This window comes from Penicillium macrosclerotiorum (genome assembly GCF_028827735.1).
Source record: "Penicillium macrosclerotiorum strain IBT 26536 chromosome Unknown utg000002l_segment0_segment0, whole genome shotgun sequence".
Taxonomy (NCBI): Eukaryota; Fungi; Ascomycota; class Eurotiomycetes; order Eurotiales; family Aspergillaceae; genus Penicillium; species Penicillium macrosclerotiorum.
In genome coordinates this window covers 3,360,458-3,375,612 of record NW_026643082.1, presented here as the reverse complement: position 1 = coordinate 3,375,612, position 15,155 = coordinate 3,360,458, and the positions used below count along the sequence as shown (strand labels likewise).

Below are 15,155 nucleotides of genomic sequence, written 5' to 3'. Positions count from 1 at the left end.
GCGTGAGCGCGGTTCTGTCGAGCGGGGGTTGCGCCTGGGCGACTTACGAGGTAGAAAGTATCAACTTCATGGTGGCGGCGATCGGAAGATCTGGTTCAAGACGAGAAACCGAGTCCCGATCCGAAATTCCTGGGCTGATCCGGTTGGGACGGAGAAGTGAATATTTCGAAGACGAGGGCCGCAAACCCCGCGATGGTTCGGCCGCCCCTCCGAGAGTCCCTGACAAATCCACGGCTCCACGGGCTTCGACTCTCCTCTGCTCTGCAAACGCGGGCCTGACAGATTCTGATGGGACGAATTCATTGCATTCTAGATTCTAGACACACATACTATAATCATGTCCATTGTGATGTTCCTATAATCTACTCCCCTGCTCGTTAATCCTCATCTACCGTGGGATCCCAATCCGTGGGACTATACTCCCCCGTGTCCAGCAACTTCATGTCCTCCTCCGACAATTCGAAGTCAAACACCTCGACATTCTCCTGAATGCGATGTGGCGTCACAGACTTGGGCAGTGGCACAAATCCCTAGTTATAGTTAGCCTTTGACCCCTACGGCAATGCGCTCGATCAACAACCCACCATCTGCAAACTCCACCGGATCAGCACCTGCGCCGGCGACTTGTTATGTTTCTCGCCGATCCTTTTCAACACAGGCTCACGGAATCGAGTTCCATGCGCCAGGGGCGAGTACGCCTCTACGACAATACCTCGGCTTTGCAGCCACTCCGCGATGTCCGAGTGATCCAGCCATGGGTGGAGTTCGTACTGGCCCACGGAGATCTCGCCGCCGCCGCCAGTCTGGATATATTCCTCCAGCTCCTCGAGGTGGTGGATGCCGTAGTTCGAAACCCCAATCGAGCGAGTCTTCCCTGCCTTTTGCGCCTCAACTAGGGCGCGCCAGGAGCCGAGCCGAGCTTCCTTGCCCCCATAGGGTGCGTGGATGAGAATGCTAGATAGATAAATCAGGGTCTCGAGTCGTCGAAACATGGAGCCTTCGTAAACTGGGCTTACAGATCAAAGTACTCCTGGCTAGCCTCACCGAGGCTCGTCTCCACGGCACGCTTAGTCCGCTGGTAGCCCATAGACTCGGGAGGAATCTTGGTCGTTAGAAAGATCTCCGATCGATCGAGACCAGAGGCCTGGATTGCCCGGCCGCAACCCTTCTCGTTTCGATACATGATCGCTGAGTCGACCTAGGTCATAGGAACGTGAGACCGGATGAAATTCTTTAAATATGATCGGAATTCTGCACGTACATGGCGAAACCCCACTTTGAGAGCCTCTACCGTGACCTTCTCGGTCGTGGATGGCGGGCTGCGGCTGTCAGTAGATCTCTCGAGAAGCGGATCGATTGCGCGATGCGTACATCATGTATACCTGGTGGGATGAGTCAGTATTATTGTTTCAGTGAATATTAGTCTTTATCTTCATTTCTCTTTCAAACACCACATCGCCATTTGAAAATGTGCTTTGTCAATCGGTCGTCAAAGTCACCGAGCTCCGAAGTACTCACCCCATAGCCTAGAATGGGTATTTCATGGCCCGAAAGCAACTTGTATTTGGATTGGAGAGTCTGCTTAGCTGCCATATTGTTTAAATGGTGCTGGCGGTACGGCTCCTCAGTCTTAGGTGTTTGTGTAGAGCAAAGGAGATATCAAGAGACGAGGTGGGTGGCGAATGGGCCTTGAAAGCGATGATATCAAGTGGGGTCGTGGGGTGTGGGGGTTCTCTGCAAAAGCATCCTAGCGGTGATCCATGTTTACACAGATCGTTCCTCTTGGACTGAATGATTCTTGGTAGGTGAAAACAAATAAGTAATTGTGGAATAGAGTGATTATCTGGCGAGTTTGTACGCGAGAGAATGGAGATCAAGCGAAGATACTCCTCTAGTAGCTGATTGGCACTAATATTCGCATCCTCCGCCGGAGTAATGCCAGTTTTTCTCATGAGTGAGCGATGATTTCATGAATGGGTTTGGTAACACTCTTAGTTCTAGAACAAAAAAATGGAAAATCAAATAACATATCTAAAATAATTCAGAAATCATCGACAGAACCGTAAATTAGATGTCACGCAGTTCTATGAATCCAGCTTCACCTCTTATGTATACAATACACGACGGCTCTCGCCTCCTCGTCAGCAACTAAACCTTCCTCTGCTGCTCTTTCTCTCTCTCAGCCTCGGCCTCCTCCTGAGCCTTGCGCTCCGCCTCACGCTTCAGCTGATCTGGGCGGCGAACAGCAATGTCCTTGGGCCGGAAGTCGCTGAACAGGTGCTTGAGAACATTCTCAATCAACCAACAGCCACCATAGTCAAAGATCATGAGCAGAGTCAGGGTCATCTTAAACTCATTTGTGAAAGGGACCAGGCGCAGCTTCTCGTTGATCTCGGGAACAAACTCGGTGGCGCAGGAGAACGCAACACCAGAAGCAGCCACGAGACCCCAGTACATGGCCTTGTTCTCGCGGATAGATTCACGGAACGGACGGCCCTGGTAGTTGATAGAAAAGGTCGAGATCTGCTGGATCAGTTGCAGTAGGTAGATAGCACTGTTGAGGAGAGATGGCTCGAATTCGCCCTCAAGATCAACGTCCTTGTCTCGTCTATTGGCATTGTGAGTAACAAGTTTTGAAGGCCGGAAGGATGGAAAATCTTACGGTTCAGTCTTATACACATAGTTAGAAAGATAGATCAGGGTCACAATGTGAATGGCGAACTGGCCAAGAACGGATCCAATGATATAGACATTGAAGATGTTCGGTTGCGGACGCTCCTTGGACAGGCCCTCGACAGACTGGGAATAGCAGGTCAGCATATAGCAGTTCTATCAGCAAGACAAAAAGTAAGTACCTTAGCACGGGAGATAGACAGGAAGCAGACACTCATCAACATGCCGCTGATCGTAACCTGACCATCACCGAACTTGATGCCATCAAGATAGATGACACTCAAACTGTAGGCACTAATCAAGCAGTTCAAAGCAAGAATTTTGTACATCTGGATTGTTGCGACTAGAGTGCAACGACCTTGACGAAGAATGTTCGGAATAGCAATAACGTTGGCCAACTTGCTGGTGAACGGAGCAGCAACGGAAGCATCACCCAGCTTGATGGTGGGCGGCTCGCTGTCATCCAACTCTTGCTCTAGCATAGACGAGGTAAGTTTGTCGGCGAGACCGGCCGCAGCAACTTGGGCTTGCTGCTGACGCTGCTGCTGAGGAGTTAGGTTGGAGTTGGACTGCTGCAAAGCTTGCGCGCCAGGCGAGGTGATAGTGGGAATCTGTTCTCCAGGAGTGGCCGCAGCAGCGCCCTTCTTCTGAGCCTCTCGCTCGATAGCTTTCTGGTAATGGGGGTTGGAAGGACCGGGGGGATACAAGTGGGCAATCTGGACAGGAACGGGGGGAGCAGGCTGGTTGAATCTTTGCATCATACCAACCTGCTTCTCGTAAAGTTCCTTCATCTTGGTGGTCCGATAGTGTTCAGCAATCTTGGTGAGATCGTCAGGAGAGCCGTTCAGGAGAGCAACACCAACATGGGCCTGCTTCAGAGCACCAACATCGTTGGTGCCGTCACCGCACATCAGAGTAGTATACCCAGCATCTTTAAGGCCGAGAAGAATATCTTCCTTCTGCTTCGGGGAAACACGAGCATAGACCCAGGTGTGACGGAGCAGATCAGGTAGTGCCTTCTGGTCCTTGAACTTCGCCAATGCATAGCCAGTAATACAGATGTCCTTGTTCTGAAGAATCTCCGGATCAAGAGGCTTGGTCGGGTCAACATCAATGTTCAGCTTATCGTCAATGGTACGCCACACAAGTCTGGTGCCAGAGTTGTCATGCTCAGGAGCGTCGAGAATAACGACTTCACGATCCACAATCTCAACTTGGCGAGCAACATGGACAGCAGTGAGCGGGTTGTCACCGGTGATCATAACGACACGGTGGCTGCTTTCATTCAACATACGGACGGCCTTAATTGCGTCATCCTTCAAAGGGCACTGAAGAACAAGGAACCCGGCGAAGATCAGGTCGGACTCAATCTCCTCGCGAGCATAGTTGTTCACGCGGCCTTGAGAAAGTTCGGATTCCGGCGAGAGATATTTATAAGCTAGAGCAAGGACACGAGCACCATTGCGGGTAAAATACTTGAATGTTTCTTCGTAGTTGGGAGGCGTGTTGACAAGCATGGTGCTGATAGTCTCAGGGGCACCCTTGACACCAACAAAGGTAGCCTTGCTCTTCTTTGAAGTCTTCGGATCATTAGTAGTGATGGTCGCAATAGTGCTCTGGCGCTTCAGGGCGGACGAGAACTGGAATCGCCGCTTAATCTGGACAGATTCCACGGGACGGGATGAAACAACGGGAGCAGATCCCTTGCAGCTGAGAGTATCGTTCTTGCCCAAAGACCAGCCAAGCCATTGCAGAGTGGCCTTCTCCATAGGGTCTCCAACAACCTCACCCTCGTCCAATTTCACCAGAGCATGGGCGCTGGCAAGCACAAGGGTGGTATTGGGGTCGACAGTCGAAGCCTTGGATAGCTCGGTGTGAGCTCCGTCAGCTTCAACCTTGGCATCAGAATGGCCCAGAGTGAGACCAGCAATACCATCAACCACGAGATCCTCGCCAGTCAAGGTACCAGTCTTGTCAAAGCAGGCAATGTCGACACGGCCAGCGAAAGGAATGCGGAAAGGCTCAGTGCAGAAGATGGCAAATTTGCTCAGCGCAGCGAGACTAGTGTTAACAGCCAAGCTCAGTTCCATAGGAAGTTCAGGAGGGACAACACTCGTAATGATGAGAACACAGTCCAGAAGCAGCTTGGACCGCTTGCGATCCTTAGTCACACCTTCCTGCCAAACATACCATGAAGCGGCGAGTGCGAAGATAAGAAGGAAGAGAATAAACAACAAGGCCTCAGCGTTGTTTGCAGAGACACGCTCAGTAGAGTAAATCATAGTACGCACGAGACTACCTTGGCTGGTCTCAAATCCGGTCTTCACAACGACACCCAAAGCGCCGTTGTCGGGAGGCATTGTAACACCGCTTGCGAGATTCTTGAGGGTCTCTTCACCGTTGACGTTGGGATGCGTAATTTGAAGCACTTTAGTTCCTCCGTGTACGAACGAGTTCTTGTCCAGGCCCTCTGGCTCAATCAATTCATCTCCAGGGCGAAGCTGAACCGAGTCCTTCAGGAGCGGGGTGCTCTCTCCGGACAACATGGCTTCATTGACAATAACGCTGCCCTCAACAAGAAGAATATCGCAGGCAACACCACCATCTTCCTTTGTGCGATTCACCGACATAAGATCACCCGGGAGAAGCTTGTCGCTGGTGATTTCCTGCCACTTCTTCTCGCGGAACACCCACACATCATAAGGCTTGATATTCATACCACGAAATTCGTTCAATGTTCTCTGGCGCTGCCACACCACGGTGCTTTCAAAAGCAACGAGCATGAAGAGCGTAAATAGAGAATAGTACCAGTATTCATCCAGCATCCAGAGTCCAACACAGAATATCTGGAAGACGAAGAACGGTGCCACTGCATGCTCCTGGAAGAGCTCCACAAAGCCGGGAACAGGGATGTCGAATGTGTTGTCACCGTAATGGTGTTGCACGCGGTCGATCTCAGCCTTGGTAGTAAAGCCCTTGCTCTGCTGGAAATACTTCAGGGCGGGCTTAGGCTCCGCATCAAGGACGTAGGACAATGGGGCAAAGGTATGACGTTCGGGATAGAACAAAAAACGGCGTTTCTGGAACAGGAAGGAGACCGTCTTCTTTCCACCCGAGTTGTCATGGATAAGCGAGCAGATCTCGGCAGAGCCGGCGTTGGTAATGGGAATGACCTTGATTAGGCGGGCAGAATCGATGGACTTGGCTCGGGTAGTAGTGAACAGTGTGTTGATATTAATATTCCACTTTGTCATTAGCCACAGCAGCGACTGGACCGTGATGATGGACCCGGACCACACGAAGGTCCATTCTTGACCCTGGATGTAGGTGTCGTAACGCTCAGGGGAGAGGTAGAAGGCGAAAAAGGCAGGCCAGATAACCAGGAACGGCCAGACATATGTATGAAATTGCCATGGGAGAGGATTATGCAGGGAGGCATATTGGATCTGGGGGTCATCTGCGAGTTTTGCCCTGTATAATAGTCAGCGTCGAGGGGAGTCTCAATTGAAAGAGCATCGGACAGAGGAGAGGAGCCAGGACGACGCACATTTTGGCAAGCGGACGACCACAATCAGGGTCCAGCAAACGAGAGTCTAAAATCGCATAAAGAGACCGCGCAGGAAGACAATCTAAGCGGGAATGCCCAAGTAGAAGAAGCCACCTTCGATATAATTTTGGTTCCAGAGGGTTCGCCTCCACGACGCGCTAGTCGCTTATGTAAGTAGTGGACCCTCAGCACTGCCCGGGCCTGTCGCCTCCCGGAGTCGGAGCTCCTCCTGCCGAACTATACCCTTCTTTCTCGGAAGATTCGAGTGTCTCTAGCGATATGCATGTATTAAAAATAGTATGAGAATGGCTGTATAGTTGCGACCGTCTTTTAATTTCTGAGAGGATAAAATCAGCCACCATGTACCCACTTGGCAGCTGTTGCCAATGCCTGTCATATTCAAATAGAGTGTTCATCAAACCGGACTTGACTTGACAGTCAACAAGATTGTACATTCGACATCCAGGCATGATGATTAGAATATCAACATTGAAATACAAGCAGACTTTATGCAGGAATCTCCGCAAAACTTGTCATCACTTCAGAAATCTCCTCGTTTAATTTAGAAGCGCTATCTTCGTACCCAGGTGAACCTATGCGGACTTGAGAAGATTCAAGCAAGGATTCATTCAACCAGTCCCTCAAATTATTTTTTTGGATATCTTCATGCCTGATATATTTTTCGAAGGGTTCCTTTTCTCTCCCATGTCACCTATTCCATGAAACTCTCACTGGGTGGCCTTGGCCTTGCTGGCGTTAGCTATGGTCACCGCGAACAACTCTATTCTTATGTAATCAACCGCAACCTCCGAGTCTCGCTCCACTCCCCACAGATATGATTCATGAATCAAAATTTTCATCGCCTTTCAACCAGCCCTGCCGGGCTAGCTCAATCGGTAGAGCGTGAGACTCTTAATCTCAAGGTTGCGGGTTCGACCCCCGCGTTCGGCTATTCCTACAAAATAACCTGAGATCATTTATTTTTTTATCTTGAATTGAAATTCCTTCACTACGAGTCGTCGTACATACGTATATTTTAGCCTCGGACTCATGAGGGAACAGTAAAGAATTTTGGTGAGAACAAAGGAGGGATACGGCTTTATGAAACTTGTTATCAATTTTACAATGTCGGTTTTCAAACTTGAGAAATGCAAATCTCGTGATCTTCTGTCTGATAGATCCATTGAAATATATATATTGAACTCCGAGGTACATACATCCCCATGGCTAGGATGGTGTATGTTATGTTCCTCAGAGGAAGACAGGTACACAAGCCCCATTGCAGGTCCATACGTGGTAGCATCTCCAAGACACAAAACTGACTGCTCAAAGCGCATAGGAACCCTCACCGGCCTTGTCGCTCAGTTTCTTTACCATCTCGGTTAGCAGTGCAACCTGCTCCCTTAGTTGTCTCACCTCTACAGTGCAGTTATCAACCCTGATATCGGGCGTGCTCTGCTTCACCTCTTCTCTCCAAGTTTCGTCCACATCAAAATCAACACCTTCCGCCACATTCTCCCATTCCTGGACATCATCCTCGTCTTCTTCTCCGCGGCGACGATTCCACCTGATTCGCTCCGCTTGGATCGTCTCAATCCAAGCAGTGACTACCAAGAGAGGTGAATAGAGGACGCCCATGACAAGATCATTGATTTTAGCGTAATGTTTCCGGGAAAGCCACCATTCCAATGGAATCACCAGGAATACGATCTCAATTAAATTGAAGGCTAGGTTGTTTTATTAGTTGACTTGCGAGCTAGATTTCCAATTGAAGACATGTACATACGTGGAATGAAGACATTCTCGTCGGGGGCCCGGACAAACTGCATGGTCTTCTGGGCGAAGATTGCCATGTATTCGTCAGTCGCATTTCCGGATATATCCTCGTACGCACTGTTATATAGAGCGATGAGGATATTCAAGAGAACTGTAAAGAAATAGACAAGGTTAGAAAGCGAATTATCAAAAAGGAACACGGGCAGCTGCCAGAGAGGCTAAACGAACCGATCATAACAACAAAGTTGAAGACGTAATACAGTATGATACCGAACGGGAAGGCAAAGTCCTGAAAGGTTTCGAATTCAGGACTCTGCATAACACTGTTGGCCATGCCTTGGATAATAGGTCTGGTAATATCAACATCAGAGTCCACCTGGGCCATGCCAATAAACGCCTGGAAAAAACCAGCCAGGACCACAAAAAGGAGAGCGAAGAAAATCAAGCTCTCCTTCATCATGACCCGGAGCACAACAAACATGGCACCAAAAAATCGGAATGAATCCAAGTAGAGCATCATGCGCATCCAGAACATGGGACCTGCAAAGGCTAGAAAATTATAGCTCAATCCGTTGAACATTTGTCTTTGTGCGTCATGGCTTGATGGTGAATGTGCTAAGGCGACACAACGCAAGATGAAGGATATCACAAGAAGCGCGTAAAGAGTGGAGTTGAAGGCGTTCCAGAATTCCAGATAATTCCACCCGACCTTCCAGAACTTGATCACCTCATCGCAGATGAATGCTAGCGTCATGCCATAAAGAATGCATTCGACAGTATCCAGATCGCCAGTAGGATTGACAGTGTTAATGACAGCAGTGTATAGCGCAAGGTAGAAAAGTGAAAATAATATCTGGCAGATATTCTGGTATAGGGGGGTTCTCATTCGATCGGGATGAAAGTGAACCCAATAGTCATTGTTGGACTTGTCCTTGTATTCGACAAAGTTGGTCGGATTGCCTTCCTCTTGGCAAATCCAGCCACGCCACAGATACTGTATACATTTCTGATACCCGGCGGAGCTGATGATTCGCAACGCGTGGAGGTCCACGGCACGTTCGATGACGTTGGCAGGGTCAGACTCAACTCCTTCGCTAAAGATCGAATACCGTTTCAGTAGAATATTTTTGAGTAAATAGCCCTGGTCAGACTCGGATTCAATACTTTATGTGGATCAGCAAGGGTGGCTACCAGAACACTGAGTGTAGGAAGGATAACTCATACATCCGCTTGGCGATGACCTCACAGGCTACCGCTCGGCCTTGGTGGAGATCAGCATCCCATAGCTCGACATTGGCCTGCATTTTGAACCATCGTAAGCAAACCAGAAGACAGTAGACCACACAGGCCTTGAAATCCTCGCCGCCAGCCCGCTTGGCCGTATCAATTACATCCCGAGTGATGATTCGACTGTTTGGGTCGGTGAGAACACCTTCGTCGACCTCGCAAGAGACCACCTGCTCGATTTGATACTTCAGTCGCAGCGCTACTTTGGCAATCTCCTTCGATGAATCAGAAGGCTGTGCCTCGTCAGCGACATACGCAGGAAGAACTGAAGCGTTGTTAGTGCTGTTACACGGCTTTCTGTTGATCATGACGTACGTCTACGTCTTTCGATCTCCACGTGGTGTTGTGACCTGTGTCGGCCAAAAGCAAAGATATCTTTCCATTGACCCATTTTTAATTGCAGATTGAAGCCCGAGGAATCGCACGAGCTGTAAAAATTGTGGGAGGTCCGAGGGTGAAAGAAGACCGCGCGGTGAGGAGGTCGGCGGCTAAGAGACCCAAGCGCAAGATTCCCCACTATCAAATCACCCCCTGCTGCCCTAATAATCATTCTACTCCGGACTACGCTTCCATTACCAACATAACCGACAAAAATAAAGCCAGACACCAACACAAAGATATTTCAGCATTTAAATGCCGAGAAAAGAAAATTGTCAAACTTATCACGAGCTTAAATGGTTCTAAAAACATCATTGGCATTGAGCGTCTCAGTTGCGTCACAACATATATACATCAGAACTTGCACCTCATGCTGTCCAAGCAGCCATGGAGAATGGCGCCGGAGCATGAGGGCTTCGCCAAATGGGAGACAGCGCCTGTGTCGAGCATGGATAGATCACAGATCACCCCCGGACCCGAGGTGCAGGCAACTGCCCTTGGATGAAAGGCAATTTCTGACTGCAATCGTACCCCGTAGCACATGAAGCCATCAAGCCTTATTTTTCTTCTCATTGATCGCGTAAATGTGCTCAATTTTCTCTATCCATTTTTGCCCACTCCTCTTCGATTTCTTCGCTTGCCTTTTTGCGCTTGTCACCAGCGCCGATGCAACATTGGGCGCTCTGTGGTATGGAATAGTGATGCATCGTTTACTCAGGAACGCCCTCATCGCTATCCGACTGGCTCTCATCTCCGCTGACCTCCATGTTCTCCCGCTCACGCTTGTCCATAAGTTCCTGAAGGATAGCATCGTCATGCTCGGTGACGGCCTTGGGCGCCATCTTGACGGTGCAGTTACCACCAGCCTCCTTGATCTTGGCAGCGATCTTCTCAATCGCGACCTCCAGCATCTGAATTCCCTGGTTCTTGTCCAGGCTCTGGTTGGTCAGGACGTAGAGAGGAGGGGCCACTAGCTTGACCTTGATCTGGTTCTCCGGGGTGTTATCGGCCTCGGCGGTACGCAGAGCGTCCTTAACGGCATCGATTCCTTCGTAACCGAAGCAGGTGACCTCGATATCGGCACGGACCTTAGTCGGGTGGGGGGTGAGCTTTTTGCTGATGTACTCCTGCAGCTCCTTCTTGACGGGGGCGCTGGGGAACTCGATATCGTTCCAAACATCGGGGTTACTTTGGGGAATGTAGTTAGTATCGGGATGTTCCAGGGGATCAAAAGAGAGGAGTCTCCGATATCGAACATACGTGATGGAAATCTTGAAGGCATCGTGGGAGTGACCGTATTTCCGGTTCAACGGCCAGGCGATCTGCTGGTATAAGTCCTCAAGGGGGTCTGGGTTGCCTCGGCGACATGGCGCATGATAGAGTGGACAGCCTTGCTCTTGTTGTACCGCTCCTCGCACTTGATGACATCCTCAGGAGAGACACGACGCTTAGACAGATCGATATAACCTGTACAAGAAAACCATCAGTCAGCCTCTGAGCCCTCCTACATTCACATTTCTATCAGTGGAAGCTTGCCTTTCTCCTTGTCGACACGGAGCACAATCACGACCTCGTTGCGACCAATACGGATGAGTTTCTGGATACTGCGAATACGTCTTCGCGAAAGTTCGGAGAGCAGGATCATTCCGTCGATGTTGTCGTACTCCAGCAGCTTCACATATGCGCCCATCTCGGCAATCTGTCCCCGTCACCCGGATATGTCAGTTTGGAGAGGTCTAGAGTCTAATAAAATGGGTTCCCTGCTCATACCTGCTTGACATTGACCATGACATAGCTATCCACCTCAGGATACTTCTCCTCGTAGAATCGACAATTTGTTAAAGACATCTTGGCGGGGTTGCGCTCTAATTTTTAACGGCGAATTTTGCAGATCAAAAGGAGGACTGGTGAGACGGCAATCCAAGAATAGCGATAAGCTCGAGCCTAGAGAAAAGGATCCGGGCAAATCGAGGTGAAACAGGGTCGAGAGCGAGGGACTTTGGGCGGAAGCACAATCGATTCAAATCGCTTTGTGGCGGGCTCAAAACCCACATTGCTCTATGCCACGTGACTAGCCAAGAGGACCGGCATATGTCACACACGTGACTCACCACCCAAACAAATGGCGTCGCGCATCGACGTAACTTAGCAGCGAATCAAGAGAGCAGGCTGTCTCATGGTCGCTATGTTGGTCCGGCACTGTGGCATTTTGGCAGATTGTACTGCTTAGCAGCACTGACTGCTGCTACCGGCTGCCGATCTGCATTAAAAAAGGCCAATGTTCTTGAGATTCCTTCCCTTTGGCCCCGCTTATCAGTTTCGAGTCCTAAGTGGCTACCGCCCTTGCTAGTCGATAAAAGCAATAGTTTCCTCCGCTTTACCCGAAGCCTGTGCTTCTTCCGTCCCTTCTCTTACAGATGGAAGCCAGTGCTGTTGGTCGTTGAGCTGGGGTTGAGACCAACGCATTCTGGACCAATACACCATGTCGGAATCCAGCCCACTCCTTCGCCAAGAGTCGGAAGGAAATCGTTCCCTGCAGGACCGAATTGTCAACATCTTCCGCGCTACCAACAGCTCGAGGGTCGAATCCAGCGACGATGTGTCTCGGAATTCCCAGGGACTAGGAATCGCCGATACCAGTGAATCGGATGCGAGAACTAGCCTTCTAGAGTCGTACCATCGTGCGGATCCCATATGCGGTGAACGGCGCTGCAGCCATGGGACTTTCTCTCCTCGGCCAGATGGCGCACACAGATCCCAATATCATGAGGCCCTGAGCGAGCAGTTTGGATACAATAGTGATGGAAACGTTGGTGCTGCAGCGTCCAGTCATTCCCACGGTGGAGACGAACCCCCCGGGTCGCGTCCAGATTCTGAATACATGTCCCAAATGAAGTCGTCGGGGCTTTCGGTCCTCTCCATGAACGAACATAAGAAGCTGTACGCCTACTCCCATAAGTATCCCTGCAAAAAGAGTATCTTTGTAAGCTCGTCGGCAGACAAGTAGAAGGACTAACGGGTGCCTACAGATACATTTCTTATTATATTCCCTTCCTGAATTGGATAAGACAATATAGATGGTCATTCCTTCGCGGAGACTTGATAGCTGCACTCACAGTCTCTTCTATCTACATCCCAATGGCCTTGTCTTTGGCTTCGAATCTCGCCCATGCGCCTCCCGTGAGCGGTCTCTATTCCTTTGTCATAAATCCTTTGGTCTATGCAATCTTAGGAAGTTGTCCGCTCTTAGTGGTCGGACCTGAAGCAGCTGGCTCGCTGCTCACTGGTGCCATCGTCAAGGCCAGTGTAGGGAAGGGGAACACTGGGGAAGATGATCTCATGGAGAACGCCATGGTCATCGGCATATCTACCGCCATGGCCGGCGCGATGATTCTGGTCGCAGGTATCACTCGTCTAGGGTTTCTGGACAATGTTCTCAGCCGGCCTTTCCTCCGAGGATTCATCACGGCCATTGGTTTTGTGATCTTCGTGGACCAGTTAATCCCCGAACTAGGCCTTTCTGAAATCGCGAGCGAGGTCGGGGTCAGCCATGGCACCACAGTTGAAAAATTAGCCTTCATTGTCCGCAATGCGCGAGAATGTCATGTCCTCACAGCAGTGATTTCGCTCGTTAGCTTTGCTATTATTATGTTTTTCCGGTGCGTACAATGGTACAATGTCCCCTTGCTGCTCCCGCTAACCTTGCCAGAACGCTGAAAAAATGGCTCATGCCTCGGTTACCTCAAGTGATCTACTTCCCAGATCGTTTTCTGGTTGTTGTCCTCTCGGCAGTCTTGGCTTACAACCTCGACTGGGAAGATCGTGGGCTTGAACTTCTTGGTCACACCGAAATTAGCTCCAGCAAACTTTTTGCTTTCCAGTGGCCGTTCCGATTGGCGAATATGAAGTACATCCGAACGGCTATGAGCAAGGCTTTCATCATTACCCTCTTGGGCTTCTTCGAGTCTTCCGTTGCAGCCAAAGGTCTAGGCGATGAGAAGCCCGATGGTATCCAGGGCATGCATATGAGTGCCAATCGAGAAATGGTAGCGCTGGGCGTTGCTAACTTTGTCGGCGGATGCTTCATGGCTCTTCCGGCATTTGGTGGATATGGTCGCAGCAAGGTCAACTCCCAGACCGGTGCACGATCTCCGATGAGCAGTATCTTTCTTAGTATCATTACTCTCATCAGTATTCTAGTGCTTCTGCCATACCTTTACTATCTTCCGGTTTGTTCTCAGACTCTCTTGACATTATTAGGGATTGATTTTCTAACACTGAACAGAAAGCCGTTCTCTGCTCCATGATCTCCGTGGTTGCTTATTCTCTCGTCGAAGAGTGTCCGCACGACTTGATTTTCTTCCTTCGCCTCCGCGGCTGGTCCGAACTCATCCTGATGCTTCTCATTTTCACCGCGACTATCTTCTACTCGCTCGAGCTTGGCATGGCCCTTGGCATCGGACTTTCAGTCATAATTCTCATCCGCCACTCGACTCAACCTCGCATTCAAATCATGGGGAAAGTCCCCGGCACCGCAACCCGCTTTGAAAATGCCGAGCTGCAACCCGAAAATGTGGAGCTCATTGAGGGAGCTTTGATTGTGAAGATCCCTGAGCCTCTCACTTTCGCCAATACAGGTGACCTCAAAAACCGCCTGCGCCGCCTGGAGCTTTACGGCTCCAGCCGGACTCACCCATCTCTACCTCGTATGCGCCCTGCCGAACATAACAAGAACATCATTTTCGATGTGCACGGTGTGACTAGCATCGACGGCTCGGGAACCCAGGTTCTGTGGGAGATTGTGCACGCCTATGTGGAGAGCGGCGTGCGAGTTTTCTTCTGCCGACTGCCGAACTCCAGTGTATACCGCATGTTTGAACGAAGCGGTATTGTTGAGCAATGTGGGGGTCTAACGCATTTCGTGCCCAGCGTTGATGAGGCACTACAGTTAGCGGAGACAGAAGGAGAGACGGGAATTTAAGTGATTATTTGGTGATCCATTTTTTTTTTCTATCTAGATGATCTTGCGTTTTGTATGGAGCCGAGCCACCTCTTGCTTATGATCAAACTGCTCTGCGCATAGCGTTGGCTTCTCTCTTTTTTTAGGGCATATGTGTGTATCAGTTGTGCTAGCAAGTGTTCGAATTTGATTTGATTTGCTTTTCATCTGGAACGGTGATTTATTTCATAATAAGAAATCAGGCACCCAAGAACTATATCCAGGTCCCGTGTTCGTGATAGGGGAGTTGTGTACAAGATTGCGAAAATTGTAGATCTGTAAACGGAGGAGCTGTGCATCACCACTCCAACCAAATTTCGTTGTAGCTCTGACACAGGTGAAAGCCTCGGCTTTGCCGAATTTATCCTCCCTAATTCTATCGATTCGTTCTATCTTGCACTCATCGCGTTCCCTTTGTTTCTTTCCTTCATCGACCTCGTCCACCCTCTCCTGTATACCCGGTAGCCAAATACACATTTTCAGGTTCGTATTGAG

At 49.8% G+C, this 15,155-nt stretch overlaps 4 protein-coding genes across 4 annotated transcripts; 1 reads left to right on the top strand and 3 right to left on the bottom strand.

Annotated features, from left to right (window-relative positions):
• Positions 1-572: 572 nt before the first annotated feature.
• On the bottom strand, positions 573-992 carry N7462_002362 (oxidoreductase; the record flags this gene model as incomplete). Its single annotated transcript, XM_057074088.1, has 1 exon — positions 573-992. One exon carries the CDS (start codon positions 990-992, stop codon positions 573-575), a length of 420 nt encoding a protein of 139 aa, XP_056937729.1.
• A 1,156-nt stretch (positions 993-2,148) lies between these two features.
• On the bottom strand, positions 2,149-9,674 carry yvc1 (putative potassium ion channel Yvc1; the record flags this gene model as incomplete). The annotated part of the gene is made up of 9 exons (XM_057074087.1): positions 2,149-2,608; positions 2,663-2,799; positions 2,856-6,144; positions 6,221-6,378; positions 7,637-7,947; positions 8,007-8,147; positions 8,225-9,159; positions 9,221-9,548; positions 9,599-9,674. The coding sequence occupies 9 exons, from the start codon at positions 9,672-9,674 to the stop codon at positions 2,149-2,151; spliced, it is 5,835 nt and encodes a 1,944-aa protein (XP_056937728.1).
• A 697-nt stretch (positions 9,675-10,371) lies between these two features.
• On the bottom strand, positions 10,372-11,509 carry N7462_002360 (translation initiation factor eIF2 subunit alpha; the record flags this gene model as incomplete). The annotated part of the gene is made up of 5 exons (XM_057074086.1): positions 10,372-10,849; positions 10,922-10,983; positions 11,049-11,128; positions 11,198-11,360; positions 11,432-11,509. The coding sequence occupies 5 exons, from the start codon at positions 11,507-11,509 to the stop codon at positions 10,372-10,374; spliced, it is 861 nt and encodes a 286-aa protein (XP_056937727.1).
• A 634-nt stretch (positions 11,510-12,143) lies between these two features.
• Positions 12,144-14,642, top strand: N7462_002359 (SulP family inorganic anion transporter; the record flags this gene model as incomplete). Its single annotated transcript, XM_057074085.1, has 4 exons — positions 12,144-12,619; positions 12,691-13,320; positions 13,371-13,890; positions 13,947-14,642. 4 exons carry the CDS (start codon positions 12,144-12,146, stop codon positions 14,640-14,642), a joined length of 2,322 nt encoding a protein of 773 aa, XP_056937726.1.
• Positions 14,643-15,155: the final 513 nt, after the last annotated feature.